This window comes from Rhodnius prolixus, unplaced genomic scaffold (assembly GCF_049639745.1).
Source record: "Rhodnius prolixus isolate KJV_2025 unplaced genomic scaffold, Rpr scaffold_3, whole genome shotgun sequence".
In the NCBI taxonomy this organism is placed as follows: Eukaryota; Metazoa; Arthropoda; class Insecta; order Hemiptera; family Reduviidae; genus Rhodnius; species Rhodnius prolixus.
In genome coordinates this window covers 49,206,603-49,228,041 of record NW_027411603.1, presented here as the reverse complement: position 1 = coordinate 49,228,041, position 21,439 = coordinate 49,206,603, and the positions used below count along the sequence as shown (strand labels likewise).

General features: G+C 33.0%; 2 protein-coding genes across 12 annotated transcripts in view; one reads left to right on the top strand and one right to left on the bottom strand.

Annotated features, from left to right (window-relative positions):
* Positions 1-12,223, top strand: part of Lmpt (four and a half LIM domains protein limpet) — a 434,583-nt gene extending 422,360 nt beyond the window's left edge. For all 10 annotated transcript variants that reach the window (XM_074126570.1, XM_074126571.1, XM_074126568.1 and 7 more), the window contains 3 exons: positions 8,966-9,135; positions 11,176-11,362; positions 11,999-12,223. In XM_074126570.1, coding sequence (XP_073982671.1) covers positions 8,966-9,135; positions 11,176-11,362; positions 11,999-12,156 — 515 coding nt within the window. In that variant the 3' untranslated portion in view covers positions 12,157-12,223. The remainder of the gene's footprint in view (positions 1-8,965; positions 9,136-11,175; positions 11,363-11,998) is intronic.
* Positions 12,224-12,598: 375 nt separating this feature from the next.
* Positions 12,599-21,307, bottom strand: LOC141453397 (tRNA (uracil-5-)-methyltransferase homolog B-like). Of its 2 annotated transcripts, none has more exons than XM_074126588.1 (9): positions 21,038-21,307; positions 20,771-20,962; positions 20,519-20,689; positions 19,523-19,755; positions 19,218-19,432; positions 18,996-19,138; positions 17,838-17,916; positions 17,467-17,755; positions 12,599-17,333 (listed from the first exon to the last, which is right to left on the bottom strand). In XM_074126588.1, exons 1-8 carry the CDS (start codon positions 21,125-21,127, stop codon positions 17,532-17,534), a joined length of 1,347 nt encoding a protein of 448 aa, XP_073982689.1. In that variant the 5' UTR covers positions 21,128-21,307; the 3' UTR covers positions 12,599-17,333; positions 17,467-17,531. The 2 variants fall into 2 exon arrangements, with proteins under 2 accessions (XP_073982689.1, XP_073982691.1); XM_074126590.1 differs by having other exon boundaries at positions 21,199-21,306.
* Between the last annotated feature and the right edge of the window lie 132 nt (positions 21,308-21,439).

Genomic DNA, 21,439 nt, shown 5'->3' with positions numbered 1-21,439 from the left:
TTTCCATTTATGCTGACTCACAAACACAGACACACACACACACACACACCAATAAAATAAGGAAAATCTGCCCAATCGTAGTCCATCCTTTAGAGGAAGCAACAGAAACTGTTTACTCTTAATTTACGTGACCTACTAAAAATAGCACAACATACAAGCAAATAGTTAATGTTGCTAAAAAAGTATAAGTTAAGCAATTACGTCATTTCTCCAAAAATGGACAACCCACGTAGCATGAACACCTCATTGTCTTCATTAATAACAGCAAAAAAAATCATTTAATGATCTAGACCTTTTTTTTTTTCAATTTTTATGACCGGATATATTAATTTACAAAAAAATACGTTTTGCCATTTTTTTTAAACAACCATTGTAGTTCATTAAATTCAGGTTCATTAATAAGTTAATTTTAAAGATGGCTGCTGCGACTAAATTTCCGATCCAAACTGCGTAAAATGTTTGCGCAGGCGCACTAAACTATATGAATAAAATCGCGTAAATAATTAGTTAAATGTGAGAAATATTTTAATTACTCCAGTAAATGATTAATGAACTTAAATACTTCATGAAGTTGTAGAAGTAGGTGGTGTGTAAACACCGCTACAAGGATCTACAAGGATTCAATTGGAGTTGAGTAGGAGTACAGGACCAAACAAAGCCATGCCGTTGGAAATTGATTGTATAACAGCTTCTAATCACCATCTAATCAAGCGATTGTGTAGGAGTTACTTATCTGAAAAAATATCTGAAGTAAATACTTCTAGGCGAGTTTCCCTTACTAACTTATCCTCAAAAGTCACTTCTCACTCTAAAATTTTTGATTCACAATTACACCAACATTATACTGTTTGTAAAAACCATAAATTTCCCTGAAATGACATCCTACAGCAGAGGTCGCCAAAGTGGTCTCTATATAGACCCCCCAGGGGTCTATTTAACAAAAGTAGGGGGTCGATCTGCGCCAGGAGGTCGAAGGAAAAACAATTTCGAACCCAATACAGGCGGAACCTTGCGAAGAAACACCTGGCACACCCATCTCTATTAATTAAGAAACAATACTTGTAGTTACTTTACTTATTTATAATTACTTATTATAATTTAATAAATATTAAGGTATTTAAATTTCAACATTAAGATATTCTACAAGCTACTTACTAGACTAATTGACCGCAGATCCTCAAACTCGACTTGAATCACAAACTAATAATTTACAAGACACTGTTAAGACCCATATGGACATACGGAGCAGAAGTGTGGGGCTCAACCAAACCCTCGTAACTCCAAAACGCCTGCAGTCACTATAGTCTAAAATCCTACAGAAAATCCTGAACGCTGCTCCATACTACATTTCTAACCTTACCATACACACTGTAACCTTCACATCCCTTTTTTTTTTGTCACCGAACTAATAAAGTCTCGCTACCGCAACTTTCACAGCCACCTAGCTCTCTTAATCCTAGTCCTCTTGTCCAACAACTCTCCTGCTCCTCACCCCTTCCAGACAATCCTCCTCGTCGTTTGAAGCGGATGTGGCCTAGAGATCTATTGCTGTGATTAAATCATTGTGAAAGAGTTTCACCAGCGGGTGATTGCCCTAACCATGTCATTACAAGAGAACTGAACCAGTAAGATCAAATTTATTTGATGCAACTTTTGTTGCAGTTGTAAATATACAAATAAAGTGGGAAAAAATTATATTTTTCATAAAACTATTGTTACAAAAATGTAAAATTACTTAAATAAATGTTTAAAATCATAAAATAAATTGTACAAACACAGTACCTAATAGATAGTTTTATTTTTAATTAACTGAAAATTTACTTTTATGGGGGTCTGTTGGAGATTTCGGAAAATTATATAGGGGGTCCATGATCAAAAATGTTTGGCGAACCCCTGTTCTATAAGGAATCTTTCCCGTTTATTATCTTATAACACATTCTTTTTTATATATAGAAAAATAATTATTGTAAATCCTGTGTTTGAACAATGATGACCCAAGAGGATAAGTCCTTTTCAAATGAACTTTTTTGAGATCTATCGTATTCCTTTTTATCCTATTGTTTCAAATAAATGCTCTGATGAAATTAAGCACGGCTTCAGGACAAGCTTCATTCAACAGTACTTTTATTTTGGTTAAATTATATTAGCCAATTAAACTTGTGTAAAAAAAGGCGCCCCCAGCTTTGAAAAACTGTTTAGTATAATGACGTTTTTTTTAAAAAAAAATAAATTTGTCAACTAGAACAATTAAATAACTTATTTGGGAAAAATTACTGATGATCCGTGATTGCATAAAAACATGATATGCGCAGTAAAAAGACCTACCTGACATTATTTGAATCATTTTGTAAAACTGGTTCTACCCTGAATCACATTCTCTTTTATTTAATTTGCGATGTGACTTAATATGAAAATATTTCCATGGCTACACACCACACACATTTGGCATTACATTAGAATGCTCTTAATCATTGCGATCACAAATGATCTAATCTTGAAATCCATTGAAGCATAATATAAATAAATAATAAAATAATAAATAAATAAAGTCCTTAATCATAAATTCCGGGTGAGTCATTGGGTGGTGGAAGTAAGAGCATCCAGAAATGTAATATTATCTACTCTTTGATCATGCCAACCTGATAATTATTTAATTTATCAAGAAGCTGGGATTATCTTTACTAATTCATTCATAATCTTCGAGTATTTAACGGCTTTAAAGTTTGGAACTTTATCTTTCTTGTAGAATCTGCTCATAAAATGAGAGTTAAATTTAAAATTAATTTTAAATTTTCTTTTTAATTCTAAATATTTGAATAAAATTTCAAATTTTTAAAAAACCGTAGATTGCATTGAAATGCAACAAGGGGAATTGTGAATGTCTCTCTGAGAACTGCATTTAAAATGAACTTCACTAGAAAAGAACTTCCTTATCTAAGTGCAGTACAAAGATTACAGGAAATCCTAAATGCCAATTTTTTGGGTGGGGAAATCTCAACAAAAAGAGAAAAAGAAAAGAAAATCCATTCAGTAATTTCCAGTTAAGGAATTTTCATCAATTCCATTTTCATGGAATTTCAGTAGCAGATTTTAATCCACCAAGACAATGGAACCATACATTACTCTGGTATGGAAGGCTATCTACTCCAGAGAAATGGAAATTAATCGAACTTTCGTGGAAAAATGATTCAGATAAAAGTTTTGCAAAAGAAAACTATCGTAGAACAGTTTTTTTTAGAGAAAATTGATTGAGTAATAATGGCACTTCCGGTTCAACACAGGAAGCTGTTTGCCGCTTTGAATGGACTTTTGAAAGCCTCATATTGGGCCTCTCTTGCTAGATAAAAAGCCTCAAAAAGAGGCTCAAAAATTGGCAGAGGTATCTCCTGCGGATTAGACGACTAATCTTCAACCGGGTTAATCACAGTGAATAGAATCCCACCACTGCTAGATGTTCCAACGATCTCTGGAAGCCCTCAAAATGTCGGCACAAATTTAAGTAGCAGTATCCTATACGTACGAGAATCCTAAATCTTCGTAATAACTGTAAATGAAACGAGTTCTCTTTAGGCCTGCAAGGAGTAGCTCCTTTGGGCCTAGCAATCATATTAAGTAGGATGGCATAAACCAAAAATAGTCTTTCCTAAAATAAGTGATGAAATACCCAGCAAGAAAAGAGATGGTACGATATTTTAAAAACAAGTTTAAGCGTCTTGTAGGGAATTTCCCTTGTTACTAAATTACCTTTAAATAATTCACTTTTTTGATCATTTCAAATCTTTTTCATCTTCAGTCAAATTGAAATAAAAAATTTTTTTAGTCGATTTTAGCGTTTTTGAAAGAATAAAAAAAAAGTCCCGGAAGTTGATTTTTTTTTTTTAATTTTGAACTTGACACATTTTAACACAGGAAACAGTTTATTTTCTTTATTTTAATTAGTGTTTTAAAAAGAAGTTTTTTTGTATTTTTTTGAAAATAAACATCGCTGTTAATTACAGAAGATCCCTGTTTAACTAGTGATCTGTCTGTTTGTTTGTCTCTTGTACCAGCTGGCGTTTCCTTTTAAATTCTGAATCATTTATTTAAAAATTGACTGTTTAAAGACGATCGTAAATACCTGATCAATCAAATAAAAGAAGCTAACTAAATTTAGACAAAACTAAACAAAAAAAATGGTATTTACATTCACTAGCTTCACTAACTCCCCATTCATTAGAAATTTACTCAAACTAGGAATTGTTACTAAATATTAGTTACCCTCAGTGTATTTGAAGTAAAGATAATAATTTAAAATCAGTTTTTAGTTCCTTTTCAATAGTTTTTTTTTTTTAAGTGCATGTAAAACTATTCCTTAATAAGGACGGGAACATACGAGGGTCGTTTGAAAAGTCCGTGCAAAGTCAGAGAGATAGCACTACTGGCGCGTATCGAGGTTATGTTTAGTTAGTAGCATCTCTTGGAAGAACACACACCAAGTTTCAGCCAGATCGGTCTATTTCTTTGTGTTTGGCATTCGTTTGAATCGAGGAAGTCGAGTGATTTTCAAAAAATGGACGAAAAAGAATTTCGTGTGTTGATTAAACACTATTTTATGAAAGGCAAAACGCCTCAGGAGACTAAAAGAGAAGCTTGATAAACATTATGGTGACTCTGCACCTTCGATTAGAACAGTTTATATAAGTGGTTTCAAAATTTTCGGAGTGGCCATATGGGCACAAGTGACGCTGAACGTTCTGGACGCCCTGTTGAGGTTACTACTCCAGAAATCATTGATAAAATCCATGATATGGTGATGGATGACAGAAGAGTGAAGGTGCGTGAGATTGCTAGTGCTGTGGGCATCTCGATTGAACGGGTACAATAATATTTTGCATCAACATTTGGACATGACAAAGCTATCCGCAAGATGGGTGCCGCGATTGCTCACGCTTGACCAAAAAAGAAATCGTGTGAAGTGTTGCAAGGACGGTTTGCAGCTGTTCCAGAAGAATCCGCAGGACTTTAAGCGTCGTTTCGTCACTGTGCATGAAACATGGATACATCACTACACTCCTGAGACCAAAGAACAATCTAAACAATGGGTTACCAAGGGGGAATCTGCGCCAAAAAAGGCGAAGACCGTTCCTTCGGCCGGAAAGATTATGGCGACTGTCTTTTGGGATTCGCAAGGAATAATCCTCATCGACTATCAGGAAAAGGGTAAAACTATTACAGGTGCATATTATTCATCGTTATTGGACCGTTTGAAAACCGAGCTGCAAGAAAAACGCCCACGATTGGCCCACAAAAAAGTCCTTTTCCATCACGACAACGCACCAGCTCACACCTCAGCAGTTGTGGTCGCAAAATTAATAAAAATAGGGTTCCCAACTCGTTTCACATCCCCCCCTATTCTCCAGACTTGGCTCCCTCGGACTACTATTTGTTCCCCAATATGAAGAAATGGCTGGCGGGAAAAAGATTTTATTCAAACGAGGAGGTGATTGCAGAAACGAATGGCTATTTTTCAGACTTGGACAAATCCTATTATTCGGAAGGGATCAACAAACTAGAGCAGCGTTGGACGAAGTGTATAAGCCTAAAAGGAGACTATGTTGAAAAATAAAAAAGGTTTACCCCAAAAAATTAAGTAGTTTTTATTTTTGCACGGACTTTTCAAACGACCCTCGTATTTTAATGTCCCGTTATCTTGCGTCATTTTTCTTGGCACAATAGTTCTATCGTAGTTTTCATCGTGTTGATTTGAATTCAATTTCTGGACAAAATGATGATGTAAGGCCTCGGAGAGTTTGTAATAATTCAATTAAATCTTCTTAGATCTAAAATTTTCTTTAAAGAATCAATTTACCGCAAAACGGAGTCATACCTTTAATGCTCTTAAATTGATTCACTTCCGTTAACGTCATTTTCTGCAAAACTGCAAATTTTAGCGACTAATTTTATTGGTAGATTCGTAGATTACATTAAATTATCCCTCAAGAGCCGAGTATAACCCACCTGGGTTTTCTGTTTTAAGGGGATACCAACTGGGCGTATGGAGTAGAGCTGTGGGGTTCAACTCCAGCACCAGTCTCCGTGGAATTCAATCTCTAATAATCTAAAATACTTTGATCCATAATGAACGCTCCTCTTTATAGCTCCTAACTGGACCATACATACAGATCTTGGGCGCCACGGTAGCCGAGCGGTTAGAAGCTAATATGTGTACTGGGTTCGATTCCCGGTCTTAGGCCTTGGATTTTATTTAATGGTCAATAAAAGAAATTTACAGTAAAGTAAATTTGCTAGTCATCCACGACGCCTAATTGATAGTTGGACGTTAAGCCCCGCCTGAAAAAATAGGCGATTACTTAACTTTACTTTTTTACAAACAGATCTTAACATTCCTTTTATCACCCAAATCGCCCAAAACCCGTTACAGAAAACTTCCACTTCACTCTGCAATCTCACGCAACTCCTGTAGCTCAAGATCTTTCTTCTAGAACTCTTCCTGACAATCCAACAAGCTATCTTAAAAGACAGTGTTCTCGTGATCTCCTCTCTAGTGAAGAGAGTAGACTAATAGTTCACTGGATAACTTCTCCACTCGTTCGATTCTACTGTTCACTGTTAACATTGTTGCTTATCAGCACCATCGCAACTGTTTGTAGCACAAATAAAGGAAAGAGACAAATTTGTTGAGGCCACTTGTAATGAATAAGAACGAACAATACCAAAAAAAATTCCTGCACTTTCCAATGAAAAATAGAACAGAAAATATTGAGACGGTTAAAAGAAAATTAAAAAAAAACAAAATCTATTGTAGTGCTGAATCCTGGTTTGCCAGACCAGAGTATCCTTTGAGAGGTAGAGGAATAAGAGTCGTTAGCTGAATTTTCCGGCAGAAAATTCCTTCTCCCTGTGGAATAGAACCTAAATTCAACACTCTTTCCGCTAGGGGACACTAACAATTATTTGTCCCCTGTTAAAAGCGTCGTCATTAGATTTGGAAGCCAGTCCTAACAATGTTCACTGAGGCGTAAGAAAAAGGAGCGGATCTCTTCCCATTGTTGTTATACCCAATTTAGTAACTTCCGGTTCAATGCTTATTATACATCCTTAAATTTATTTTTGTAAAATTACAAGAAGACGTAATCAAAATTATTTACGCTGATTTATGCTTGTTTTGTAATTTCAAATTATTTAACGTATTTAGAATAATTTCAGATTGTTCTTGAAATAGACCCATCTAAAGTTAATTATTTTTATTAAAGCTTTATTAATCGGGAAGTCTGCAGAATCTTGGACACAAAAAAAAGGGGAGATGCCAGATGTTCGCTTCTCCCATCCACTGTTCACAAAAAAATATCGTGTGATTTCTCCAATTTTGCACTCATCACGTAGAGTTGCTGTAAATTTAGTATGCTAAAAGAAGTAATGCACGTGGCGATGGCATAAAAGAGCTCCTAAATGTTATGGACACTGAATTTATGATAATCCTGTTACACTTTTATTTTTGTTTAAGGGGAAGGAATGAAGTATAAAGGAGAAAACGAGGGGCATACGGCTGCATGAATAATGGTGCTTAGAGAAGAGAAACTGGAAGATTTTTTTTTTTAGGAATAAATCCTGGACATGGGCATCCATTTGGGGGTCCCTTGGAATGAGGTACTTAAGGTCGGGGATTGCAGCATGGTGAGGGAACTGTCCTCTCCCTCCTCGCGGATTTACCTCTTGCTCACCTTATCTTTCCATATTAGGGCCAAATTCCAGGACACACGGCCTTAGCCACTCCTCGTACTCTCTCTTTCTCTGTTTTACATTCGGCCGATTTATTTTTGATTTACCAAAAACAAAATAAATAAAGACCCCCTTAAGATAAATATATTGACAGTGTTGAATACAATTTACTAATTCCAAACAGAAAAAAGAAAGAAAGAAAAAGTTGTCTTGCCTTTAGGGCTAGTGTTTTATTTATTTAAATACAATCGACCTCAATCAGTACTCAATATGGTGATATATACGATGTTTAATATCGATATAATAACACGTGTACAAACAACTTGAAAGTTCAGTTCGATTGACAGGCGGCTAATTTTTAATCATCTAAATAAAAATTAAAAAAATTTTTTTTAGTAATTTCAGTACTTAAAAAACATAAAAATCCATGAACTGTTTTTTGTGGTAAACTTATGAGAAAGCTCCACTGTTCTTTGACCTATATTTCATACGAAAGGTTTAAATAGACATATAAATGCGACAGAATATGGCTTGTGTCCTTAGTTCAATCCTTGAAGCCATTTTATAGTACACTTACATATGGCATCTGAACCCGGAGATCACGGGTTCGAATCCCAGCTGCTGGCTCTTAGATTTTTTTTTTTTTCTTCCTAGGAGCTTGGTGATAGGCAATGTGGTTTGTAACAAGAGAACACTATCAGGAGACTGTAAAAGCTCCTAGCACCAGCTGAGATCCTGGGTTTGATTCCAATTACTACTAGTCGTTAGATGTCCTCTTTCTAGGAGCTTCTTAGAGCTTACAGTCCGGTGATTGGATGGATAGTGCTATCTATAATGAGAGAAAACTCTCCGAAGGTTGACTGTGTTGTCAGAGAAGTAAATGGAGTTGTCTCCGCGATTCTCCTTCTTTTTTTTATAAATAGTTTAAAAGGTTAGCCTTAAAGAGAAACTTCAAAATTAATATGCTCAAAACGGAAGAATTGCAAAGCTTTAGCAAAACTCAAATTCCATTAGTTAAGTCCTAATTGTGATATAAGATAATGGTACATCTATTTGATCCACCATAGGATTTAAGGATGACTGGTAGGTTGGTTTAACTGTGCTAGAATTACTCCTTTTGTTCATGTTTATATGATTTTATAAGCCTACTCTCTTCTATGATCTTAAACGCGTAAAAAAAAAAAAATCCAAAAAACTTGTGTCTTACAAATTTTTCTTCATTTTCTTTTTCTTTTGTTTGTTCCAGGAACAAAGAAAATGGAATACAAGACTCGTCAATGGCATGAACAGTGCTTTTGCTGTTGCGTTTGCAAGACTCCGATCGGAACTAAGAGTTTCATCCCCAGAGAACAGGAGATCTATTGCGCAACATGTTATGAAGAGAAATTTGCTACTCGATGTGTGAAATGTAACAAGGTCAGACTGGTTTTTCCTTATTTTCTGCTTCAATACTTTTAAATTCATTGTTAAAAATTTGTATATTCTGCATTAGACTATTTGTTAATATCTTTAATTAATCTAATTACTTAAATTGGGTTCTTTCAGTGTGAAATATTTGTACTCCTAAATGGTGTAATACTAATTTAAAATGTCGGTCTTCAAAGATGAACAACATAATGAAGTTGTAAATTTAAATTAAATTGAGCTTTTCTTATTGCGTAATAAATAATCTAATAATAGACTATTCATGTTAATAAATACACCAAAAAGTTCAGTAAATTACTGCAATTGGTTCTTTTTAAAGAAGTGCACTAAAAAGCTCCTTCCAAAACCCACTAAAATAAATGCTCCCTAAGAAAAAGATTAATCTACAATGATAAGCCAATAATATGTCCAAATTTAAATGAAACTTTTACTATTAGGTTAGAAAAATAAAAAATATACTAACAATCTTCCAACAAAGAATATATTTTTAAATGAAAATGATTACTTGTAACAAAAGTACGCCAAGATATTTTTAATTTTTTTTTTTTTAATTTTACTTATTTACGCGTTATATCTTGCATGATTTTTGAATCAAATATCAGTCAATAGTTTATTTAACAATAATTATTTTCCAGTACGATTCTGTTTTAATTTAAGCACCTCCCCCTCCGTATAAATTACATCTCCAAAATTTACAATTCTAAAATATTACACGTGCACAAAACGTACAGAACCCTAGAACAAGTACATACATACATACATACATAATCCGTCCTCTTCTACCGCCTAGACAGTGTAGAGGTCTTCTTATTTCATATTTTTACAAAATGTTTTAAGATTTATTACCATTGTAATGAATATATGTTACCATCTAACCTCCGTGTAACCTCTCCCTCACTCAGTCAACAAGTGTAGTTGGGGCGAAAAAGAAGTGTGAGTGGAATTTTCAACGCCTGACGAAAAATCTACCACTGATAGTGGATGCATGTTAGAAACCGTTCATGGATAAACAATTGTAGTTTTGTTTAGATATTTCTAACTCGTACATATAACGCAGAAGCTGATCATTATACTGATAGTGTAGCATACTTCAAAATAGCAATGTGTGCTTTTCAAGTGAAGTGTACTTGCTTTTTACTTACTCTTTTTTAAGATACTTTCTTCTCTTATTAAAGTATGAGAAAGTCTATTAAATCCATCTTTCTTCGGAAAGCTATGGTTCAACCAACCAAAATGAGATGGGGATTCAATTAGTTACTAAACTCGAATTATTAAACTACAACTCTTAGCGGATTTAATTCCAATTTATACAGTGATTCTGAAAATCAGGTAGTAAGATATTTAATATTTAATATTGATCTTGCGGAATTTCCTTCTTTAAATAAAACTTCACTTTGTGATCCATTAGCTCATCATTCAGATTCAATTGTCTGCAATCGCTTCCAGAAGTTTACAATCGCCACCATCTATCCTTAATTTACTATAATGAAATTTGTCAATAAGAGGAAATTGCATGAGTAACGTAAGCCAGTTGTAATTACAAAATATAACTAGTAAGGCCACAGTTGGACACCACACCCTCAAGTGGCAGATTATTTTTTTGTTTAACTAATTGATCGCAATAATAAAAGCAATATGTTTTTTCCTTTTCTTGACAAGATATAAATCTCAACACTTATCAGCTGACATCATTTGAAATATAAACTCTACCAAATTATTCACCTTGAACATGCCCTTCACAGATGAATGAATGAACGAACTATCTTTAACTTTTATTAAGGAACAATGAATGAATGAGCAATTTATTTGTAAATTAGGATGATTGCAGTCAACATTTTATAAAATTAATGAAATTGGGGGAGCTGTTTTGGAAGTTTAGTACAGTTTCTTTTAAAAACACCTTCTCAAAAATCTCTACTTATTAAAAATACCCTATGGATAATGTACATAATAGATTTCTGAGTTAATTTCGTAACTCATCACTTATAAGTGAAATTCAATAAAAACTAAAAGCAAGAAATTCTTTTCCAGATTATCACTAGCGGTGGGGTGACCTACAAGAACGAACCTTGGCACAGAGAATGTTTCACTTGCACCAATTGCAATACATCGCTGGCTGGACAAAGATTCACTTCACGGGAAGAGAAACCATATTGCGCTGATTGTTTTGGAGAACTATTTGCTAAACGATGCACAGCATGCTGCAAGCCAATTACTGGTAATTATTTTTTTTTGTTTTTTTATTTTAACGGTTAAGCTTGAACTAAATTACGTTCTTAGTTTGGATTACCGGTACAATACATTGCAATGACATTGAATAAAAAGAATATATTTATAAGTAAAGAACGCTAAATTCTGATAATGAAATGATTTACGATGTGAAGTTATGACTTGACTACACATCTTGTTTACAAGTTTCATCATCTAAATTAGAAGCATTACGTCATTTAGTTGTACACTTCATTTTTCTTTTATTTCACTTTAAACATTATCTAGCTATGAATTCATTTAAAAAGTAAGCGCTCTTTGAAGAGGCTACTTTTTTTTTTGTGCTTGTGGTGTCAGAAATGTCCGTGTTGCTACTTGAGTGATAACTCGCTGGAATGCCTGAAGAGATTTTACTTTGAAGAGTGTAAGCAGAAGACCCCGAAGAAATGGGGAATGAAGGGTCTTGTTCCCCAAGACACAGAGACTAGGAAAAATAATATTCACTCACGAGGCTCAAACTAATAAATTTGGGTCGACAGAACACTGAAAATTAGCTTCGGGAGCCAATGACCAAATAAAAAATTAACAAGTTACGTACTTATGTTCATTATTGTTTTTATAATAATAATTATTTTTTTTTTTACAGGCATTGGCGGTACAAGATTCATCTCATTTGAGGACAGACATTGGCATAACGATTGTTTCATTTGTGCATCGTGCAAGTCATCTTTGGTGGGACGAGGATTTATTACCGATGCTGAAGATATTCTGTGCACAGAATGTGCTAAACAGAAACTTATGTAAAACATAAAATAAAAAAAAAATTAACGAGGAGTTAAAAACAAGAATAAAGTAATAATGAAGTAAAACAATTATGTCAAAAATGAATTAGGTAAAAGAAAAAATTAAGCTGCTTTAACAATTTCTTTTCTGTAGCTCATCACCATTAATTAACTTAAACCGGAACTTTGAATTATCGTTTATTGTCGTTTTAATTTAAAGAGAGCTAAAGTTGTAAAATTTGCCGATATTTTTTTGCTACTTTATCTCAAATTTTTCTTTTAAAAATTAAGACTTTCCCAATAAAAATAATCTTGTTTTAAGACTCAAAAAAATAGTAAAGAAAACAACTAAATTAGATTTAAAAGTGATTTTTAATTATTTCTGTTGCTTACAGCACATTATTTATTATATAATGTACAGTAAAATTTCAAGAGCTACTAATTTTTAAAATTAAAAAAAAAAGTATATAATACATTTTAAATTACAATGCATATTAATAGAAAAAAATTAATTTTTACAAGACAAAAAGCAGGAATGTAAAACACTGCTTTTTTAACTTTTTATAAAGAAAAACAAGAAATATATCTTTACGCACCACACAAGTTTGTTAAATCGGGTAATAATGCTTTACAAAAATCTAATCATTCTTTTTAATTTTAAATTAATTATTATTATTTATTTTAAAAAAACAACAAGAGACGTGATATGGAAGTAATAGAGGCAAAAAAGAACAGAATACGCCTGAATAAAAAATACAAAATTAAAATAGAAAGTTTCACAGCTCAAATGTAATTTTAATTTTATTTAAAAATACCAATATTAAGAATATAAATGCTTGCATAAAATAAATTATTCTATTTATTCATGAATAAACAAAAATTATATATTTAAAAAAAGCTTGTTTAATAAAGGAATATATAAGTTATGGAATAATTGTTTATTCTATGGTAGCTGAGAACCCTAAAAAAAAAAAAAGAATTGTGTGTTTCATTTTTAGTAAAGCAGTATTTTTAACAAATTCTAATTTTGTATTACAATATGACACTTAATAATTTCTTTGTTGTAACTAATTTTTTTAATTATTGATTTTGTGCCTGAAAAACTAATATTTTAATATTTCTTTTTCATATAGCAGAGGATGTCCAATCTCCCTCTCTTGGTTTTTTTTCTTAGGATTCTTAAGAGTTATTAAAGTGTTTGTCCGAAGAAAGACGTTTTCCGTAAAGTGTAGAATGTGTAAGATGTAAATGAAAGTGTGTCATGAGCCTATAGGAAAGTTATATACATTGAACATGTCTTCTGTGTCGGCCCATTTTATTGGTTACTTATTTTTTTGCTGTAAATGTTGGAATTTTCAGTGTTTTGTTACCGCTGGGGCAAATTCGACAAGATTCCTGGAAACAAGTAACTTAATTCTTTTTCTTCTAACGCAGTACAGGATAGAAAGATTTAACTGGAAAAATTCTGTCGTCTAACTGTAGTGTAACAGAAGATGCTGTAGAATTGTCCTTATTCTCCTTAGGATCTCTAAGAAAAATCACATCCTTCCGATCCTTTCTTTATTAGCTTCATGGAACTTTATTTTTGCTTAAACTTTACACAGACCAGATCTTGTTAAGCATTAAACTCCACAGAAGTGATCTTCTTGCACTTTTTCTTGCTAGATTGTCCATGCAGCATCTCATTTATTTAGCCAAATGCCCTAATATCCAAACTAGGGCAATTTTTTTTGTATTGTTTCCTCGACTAAAAACTGGTCCTAAAGTAATCTCACCTCTATTTTTGAACTAATAACACATTTGCTTGGTGCATTAACGGTGCTCTGACTATTGAAGAAATTATCATCACATTCTATGGATTCTCTTTAATTATTTTTCTTCTTTGAGTGTTACGAGGTCCTGTATTATTGAGAGCATCTTTCGCTCTCTCCCAGTTAACAGTCTGTGACATCCTGAGGCTGTGTTTGTGCGGAGTTAAGCTGGAGTTTATCTATGGGTTCTGTTTAGCACTAAACAGTTCCATACATTGTCTATGTCTGAAGTGTTCAAATCCAGGAAGATGTGGCTCACTACTTTCCTTTCCGAGGTTCGCTCCCATTTACTTGAATCCTACACAGGCTACCAAAAGGAATCTCAAGTAGTTGTACACTTGAACTGTTACATTGTAAGTCTTCGAGGTTTCAATATTGAACATTGTTCCCTGAAGAAGTCTTGGTTTCCCTTATAGGATAGTGGATCAGTTACTGGAGCAGGCTATAAAGTGAAAGAAGTCTGTAAAAATGAAATGAGTTAGCCAAGTGATTGTACGTGGTGTCAAGTGGGAGTTTTCGTATAGATAAGTTTGTTACTTCTTGCTCTCTTGTAAGTTAGTTAAACTTTGAAAGTCGCCATAAACGTTGATTTTGTTATTTTGCAAAGAAGTTTTAATCCATATGTCTCGAAAGATTTTGGTTTTTTCTTTTAACCAAGCAATCGTATTTACCGCGCTACAGTCCCTTAAGAACCTTGGCCTCCTTTAATACAGCATCTATCCAAAGCAATACTCCATTTTAAAAGTAATTACATAAAATCTTTCCCAGATTGGACACTTCTGCTATATGTGCTTCCCTATTGCTTCTAAATCAATGCCTTTATTTTATTTTTTTTCACCAATTCCATAAAGCTGTTCTATTTTCATCTGTCGTTTTTGTAAATACTGATTATAAACTTAAATTGATTTAATGTTTTTGCTGTTTAGTAGGAGGGAAAAAAAGATAATTTCGATCTACAAGGACCATTACAATGATCTGTTATCTATAATTGGGAGTAAATAAAAAGATTGATCTTCATACAATTTGTAAAGCATTACTAAGGGTGTTTGCAGTAAAGTATATATATATGAAGTAGAGAAAAAGAAAATAATTAATGAAACTTGTGAACCAAACTAACAAAGAAGCTTATTTATTTATAAAGATTTACATATTTATATAAGAATTAATATTTTAAAAAAAACCTATATACTAAAACTATTTGTATAAAAATTAATAGAGTGGCCTTAAAATATTAAAATTAGTAAATAGTTTTATTGGGGAATTTTACATATTAATATTTTATCTTTTTTTTTAATATTCGTGCCATAATTAGAAGATTAAAAAAACTCGTAGGTAAAACTTACACAACTTTTTCTCTTATTGCAGGCCTCGAAAGTTAGTTTTCTTAAAGTTTGGAATTATTACTAATTCATGAAAAGCTGGCTAAGGGAAATTGGTAAGGTTGGACACTACATTAAACGCGACTACTTTCAAGGGAACGTGATGCCCAAGGAGCTCGAAGGGGAAAAAAGAATGATGTAATAACATTACACTGGTAATAAGAACCGTATACTATTCTGAAATGGCACTTAAAATATTTCTTTCTTACCTTTCTCCTGAAGAATCTCTCCTAAAAATTGATCTTCTCCTTAAAAGTTACTTATAAAATAATAATATTTGAGACAAGAGACTTTCAAGAAATGGAAAAAAAACTGAAATCGTGGATTTACGGGGTTTTCTCACAGGTTTTTAATTCTGATCTCATGGTAGGATCCAACTGACGTTCGAGCTTTTGGCTATTTACTTGACCTAGTTCGACTTTTTTTTTCGACTAAATTGTTTTACCCCAAATGAAGTCGGCGTTTACGAATTAGTCCCTGAAACACCATCCGTTCTCACACTTAGCTTCTTCATTACTCCAACCCATAGACCCTCAATATCTCCAGGAACTTTGCCTTCCATTCTTCTTTCAGCTTATCTCTTTCTCAACCCCCTCTACCATATTTTTTACCCTCTTTTACTCACCCAATCTACTTGATATCTCTTTAAGTGCATATTTCTTTCAGTTGTAACTGATTGCCTCCAATTTTAAGTCAAATATCTTACGCAATAATTTTCTTACCCATATTTCGGGAGAAATGTCTCGTTTATTTTAACATTTTACAGCCATTATTTTTTTTCACAGAAGAAGAATTAAAAAACAATGTATGAAATTTCGAATTTCAAAAATTAAAAGCAGTAAGAGAAACTTTTTTATTTTTAACTTTTTTTTATCACGAATTTTTATAAGATCTAGATGGAACCTAGAAAAACTAAAGTTTCCTTCAAAATTTCTAATTTTTTTTTTTTCCTTATTTACAAACTAATATTTTGAAAAGTATATAACTTTTTATTATTCAAAAAGAAAGAAGTAGACAATGTTTGAGTAGGTATTACTATATTTTTAGCAGTTTTAAATTTTTTTTAAGAACTGAATATATTTTAAAAGAAAGTAAACGATTGTGCTCCAAGAGTGCATTTTTTTTTTTTTTTTTTGGCACTACGCACGATAAATTTAGAATATTTTTTTGGTAGTGATTAATTATTGTATTTAAAGTTATGTACTATAAAAAAAATTGCGTTTATTATAACTAAAAGAAACTATATATCAATGTTATTTATGTACAGTATATAAATTTATATTTATGTAATTGTAATAATTAATAATAATAGTACTATAAATATATTAAAATTACGCTGTCCGTGATTGTCTGAAGTATATATTCTAAATAAAAATACTAATAATATAGAATACTTTATTAGTAGAGTCTGGAACAAACTAACCATTAACACAGAAACACAAATCTTGTACTAATGAATTGATTACATTATAATGAAAATTATCATATACAGACTTCTCCTTTTTCCACCTTGTTAATAATTCAAGTCTAACCTCAACAAAAATATGTGTGTTAACTTTTTCTGACTAAAATTTCAGTCTGTTCGAGCATTTTTGCAGCTTTTTGGTAGAATAGAGCTCCATAAATTTGGGAAACAAATGAGCTCATAAAAGGTGGGTTTGAAAAAGTTTCAGAGTAAGTAGTTTTTTTTTTAAGGCACGTCAACATCTGGTGAGGATACTTGCGCCCGGAGCAGCTTTTTCCAGAGCACTGCCAGCCTCCGGACAGTGTTCTCTCAGTGTTGTAGAAAAACCCTGTCCATCACCGGTAAGTGAGCTTCTAGAAGCTCCTAGAAAGAGAAAATCTAACATCCATCAGCTGGATTCGAACCAGTGCCCTCCGCGTTGGCATCCAGTATTTTCTTACCACTCAGCAAATCCCCTTCCTCAGGGAATTCTTTACTGGTAGTTGTTTTATTTTCTGCAAAAGATCACTATCAGTCATCTGGTAGTTTGAAAAAGACAGCGTAACTGAAAAAAAAAAAAAAAAAAAAAACATGTAACAACAATAAGAGTAAGTAAAAATATCAAGATAGCCAAAAAGTTCAAATATGGATAAGTGAATTCAGAACACCTATTATTGGTACTTCGTGAAACGTTATACCTATTATATATTTCTTTTTTTCACATTTCAGTCATTTTCAAAGCATTGCACATTTCTTTCGTTTCTTATTTCGCTCTTTGAAACAGCATTATTAGATCACAATACTTTGTACCAGGATACATATCAATTGGTTGTACATTGCTTAAATAAAATGGTGTGGAAGTATCAAATTTTGGCCTGCAGAAATTGATAATAGTGCGCATCGCATTTGGATGATCGGCTTTGCCTGTGAATAGTACTAATTTCTTCAGTTGGACACATCTTCGTAATATTTTCACAACTTGGTCATCTAAGAAACAAAAAGTAAATCTAAGAAAACGTACTTTCTTTTGTTTGAATCAAATTTTGTAAGATACATGAATACTACATACGTAATCCAATATTTCCAGCGTTCACAACTGCAATAATGTAAGGCGTCGAATCTAGCTCTTTTAGGATTCCTTTTAATTCCTATAAAAAGTTATGAATTACTAACTGAGTTTGTTCCCTCGTGTCTACAACCCTGTCCATCACGGTAAGTAAGCTGATATTTTTACTGGGTGACTGTGACCAGGAAGTTGTAGGGATAATACTGCTTAATTTAATTTAAAAAGTGGAGCCTTCAGAAGGAAAAGAAAGATTGTACTTAGACACACAAGTGATTCGGGTCCATTTGCCTCCTGGAGAAGCAATCCACACATAAGATCTCTATTTTTTTTTTTTTTTTTTGAAATGCTAGAGCAGAGGCGAACGAAGACTTCAGATATTCCAGTTTGGATTAAGAACATCTTCATATACCTCGAAGACCTTAAGAATGAAGACCTTCATATACCGGTCATACCTCTCACAGCGATTTTGAAACTAGTCCCATACTTAGAGATCTAGAGACAGTGCCCTGGAACCAGTTAAGATCTTTCTTTGCTTTATTTTCGTTCCTAATCTACCGCGACGTAAATAGACTTTTATTTCTTCTTCCATGTAATAGTTCATTTATAAGTTCTTCAAAGAGCCAAATCTAGGCTTTCTTACGGCAATAGCTAATAATGAATGTTTACGCAAGCTTCTGGCTAGAAGATATAACCTCCATTCCAGTGAGGCGGCACGGTAGCAAACCAGGTTAAACCCGCAAAGCTAGGATTCGATTCTCTAGGACTTGATTTTAATGTTTAATATGAGTAATTTATAGTAAAGAACGTTCGCAAATTGCCTCACTTTCACGACTTCTAATTTGTCAGTTGGACGTAATGCCCGCCTGAAAAAAATAGGCATTACTTTACTTACTTATTATAAAAGGCCACGTTTCCCCGATTCTGAATAATTCAATTCTTAAACAGATCACCTTTAGATGCATTTACACACACTTCCAATGTAACATATTCCACTCTTACACCTTCTAACGAAAAGTATTTCAACTTTTTTTTAATTATCGACGCGTGCACCGATCTTTATGAGTGAAGTGTCATTCGGTTTAAAATATTTGATATGAATTTTACTAGGTCAAAATTGTTTAATTTTCACTTAAAAAAGGCATTTTTAAAAATCCAAATTACCTTCTCTAGACTCCCATACATGAAATGGCAATTTTTAACATTATTTTTTACTGCATTACAATTGGCATCTTCTACACATAACGTAGAATTTTCAATTCCAATGCAACCTCTTACATAACTGCTGGCAAATATACTAAACGCTCCTAAACAAAAAGAAGGCATTTACAATTGAAAAGTGTATTTAAGTCATGATTTTAAAAAAAGTTTTAAAATCTACCTTACCAATACCACAATTTAAGTCTAAAATTGTATACTGCTTATTAACATCTATAAAATCGAAAATTCGTTCGTATAACAATGGAATTGAATCAGTATTATTTTGAATATAAGATTCGGGTGAAATTCTAAAGGTATAGCTGTCAATACTTTCAAAAATATATGGATTTCCGTATATTAATGAATATGGAGCTTGTTGGTGGTTGCATCTGGTGTGAGGACTGAAAACAAGTAAGAACGTTTTGCAGTAAAAATGCAATCATCAACCATGTAATTAAGCAAATTACGAAGAAACAATCAACATATATTACCACAACTGTAGATATAATGATTTCAAAGAAGTTACTTTTGTTTGGAAATGTTTTACAAGGTTTTCTTTGATACTGTCTATCTCTCCTTCTGGAATACCAGCAGGATGTGCAATTACTGTAGCCATTATTTCTCCTTGACGGTTTGATCTTACTTGGATACTTCGCCAACAGCCACCATCATTCAATCGATGGCATGCATTCAATGAAGATTGTCTAATGAATTCTTCGAACACCTTGGTGGAAAAAGAAAAAAAAATCAACTTTAGTAACTGTAACCACACACCCAAAGAAAAAAGATATTTAGCGTTATTCGTTTGGGAGTAGGAGTTAGGTAGTACCCTTAAAAAGTTAATAGCGAGGTATGACGACAGAATGTACCAGACAAAGTAGAAACGGTTTGTCTGGAACACCTGGGTTAAGAGATCTATGATGGGGAGATTACGAGAAGACAATCAATACTTCAAGCAAGCCGTATAAGAAATAATGAAAGAGAAACGTCAATCGTCTTGTCGTAATATATAATGTAAATCTCAAACGTGCCGAGGCAATTTTGTGACTGAGCAATTAAAACTTGAGTTGGCAAGCACTAAAACAATGACTCCAGGCTAAAAAGTTTGTCTCCAAGACAAAAAGAATTTATAAGATATTCGAAGTTTCTTCTCTTCCTAGTAAGAAACAAAGAGTTTTGGCAAAAAGATTGCAGGGCAAGCTTTCATTTCCGTGACTTACGAAAACGAAGTAGGAATACTGTCTAGTACTTGTAGGAAACGCTTACTCCCGTAAGGTAAAAATCTGGTTCGAAATGTGTGCTATTGGGCAGACTCTTCTGTTTTTCCAGCCAACTGGCTTTCTTATCATACTTCGCAATGCAAGAGTAATTCGATATTATCTATAATCTATAAATAAGTTCTGTGTAGACGGTCAAGTGCGGCAACTAAGAACGAATAAGAACTACAAAATTTTGTAATAAATAAACTTGAATTATTTTAAGCTAACCTTTGCAACCTCAAGATGATCTTCTCTTATGTTCTCTAAACCTGACGGGAAAACGGAGATGACTTCACCTTCTGAACCACTTCCCACGAATAACCCTACGGTTTTAGGATTACCATCTACCCCAATTTGAACACTGAACTCATCTTTATTTCTGTAAGCTGTGGTTCGAGGCTAGAATAAGCACTAAAAATATTAAACTTAATCTCTTTACAGAGGAACCATTTCAGTAGTTTCTTATAGAACAGTTAATACCGATGGTATAACACCATGTAAAGTTGTCCGGAATCTAGGCAAATGTTTTGTTTTAATCGTATTTAGTAGGCTTTTAGACCAATTTTTCTTCATTAGAATTTGTCCCGAATAATCTAGATTTCTCAGAGGTGTGATTATATTAGCTAGCATCTCATGTTGATTTTCCTGTGTTAATTTTTTTGTCAGTGGCACCTATAAATATTAAAATGAAAAATTACTGTACAATATAAAATGAGATAAGGATGATAAAATATTTTTGGAAATTACATCTTTTTCAATATTCTCGGCTACAGAAATTTTTGTACAATACAACTTCCTCATTAATTGCAAGGCATTACGAATTCTAGGAAATGTCATTGTAACAAATGCGACTTCCCAATGATACGAAAAATAAACTAAAGCATCTTCTGTTTAAAAACTTCTCTTACTTAGATGACAAGAAAATTGTGGTAACTTTAAGGCGCACTATACATACAAAATAGCTTGTATAACCCCTCACTCGGCACATGAAAAAACCATAAATGTAGGTTCGCAAACCTTTACTACAATCATAAATCGAATCGTGTATGGATCATATAATCGTAGATACATCGATACTCGGAGACATTTCTTACCAATTGAAGGAAAAACTTCAAAACGTTATCGAATAACAAGAAAATGTAACAGATT

Coding starts and splice junctions, on each gene's coding strand:
- LOC141453397 (XM_074126588.1), bottom strand. CDS start 21,127: ATGACATTTCCTAGAATTCGTAATGCCTTGCAATTAATGAGGAAGTTG. Junction 20,963..21,037: donor CCGAGAATATTGAAAAAGAT/GTAATTTCCAAA, acceptor TAATATTTATAG/GTGCCACTGACAAAAAAATT. Junction 19,756..20,518: donor ATCATCTTGAGGTTGCAAAG/GTTAGCTTAAAA, acceptor TTTTCCACCAAG/GTGTTCGAAGAATTCATTAG.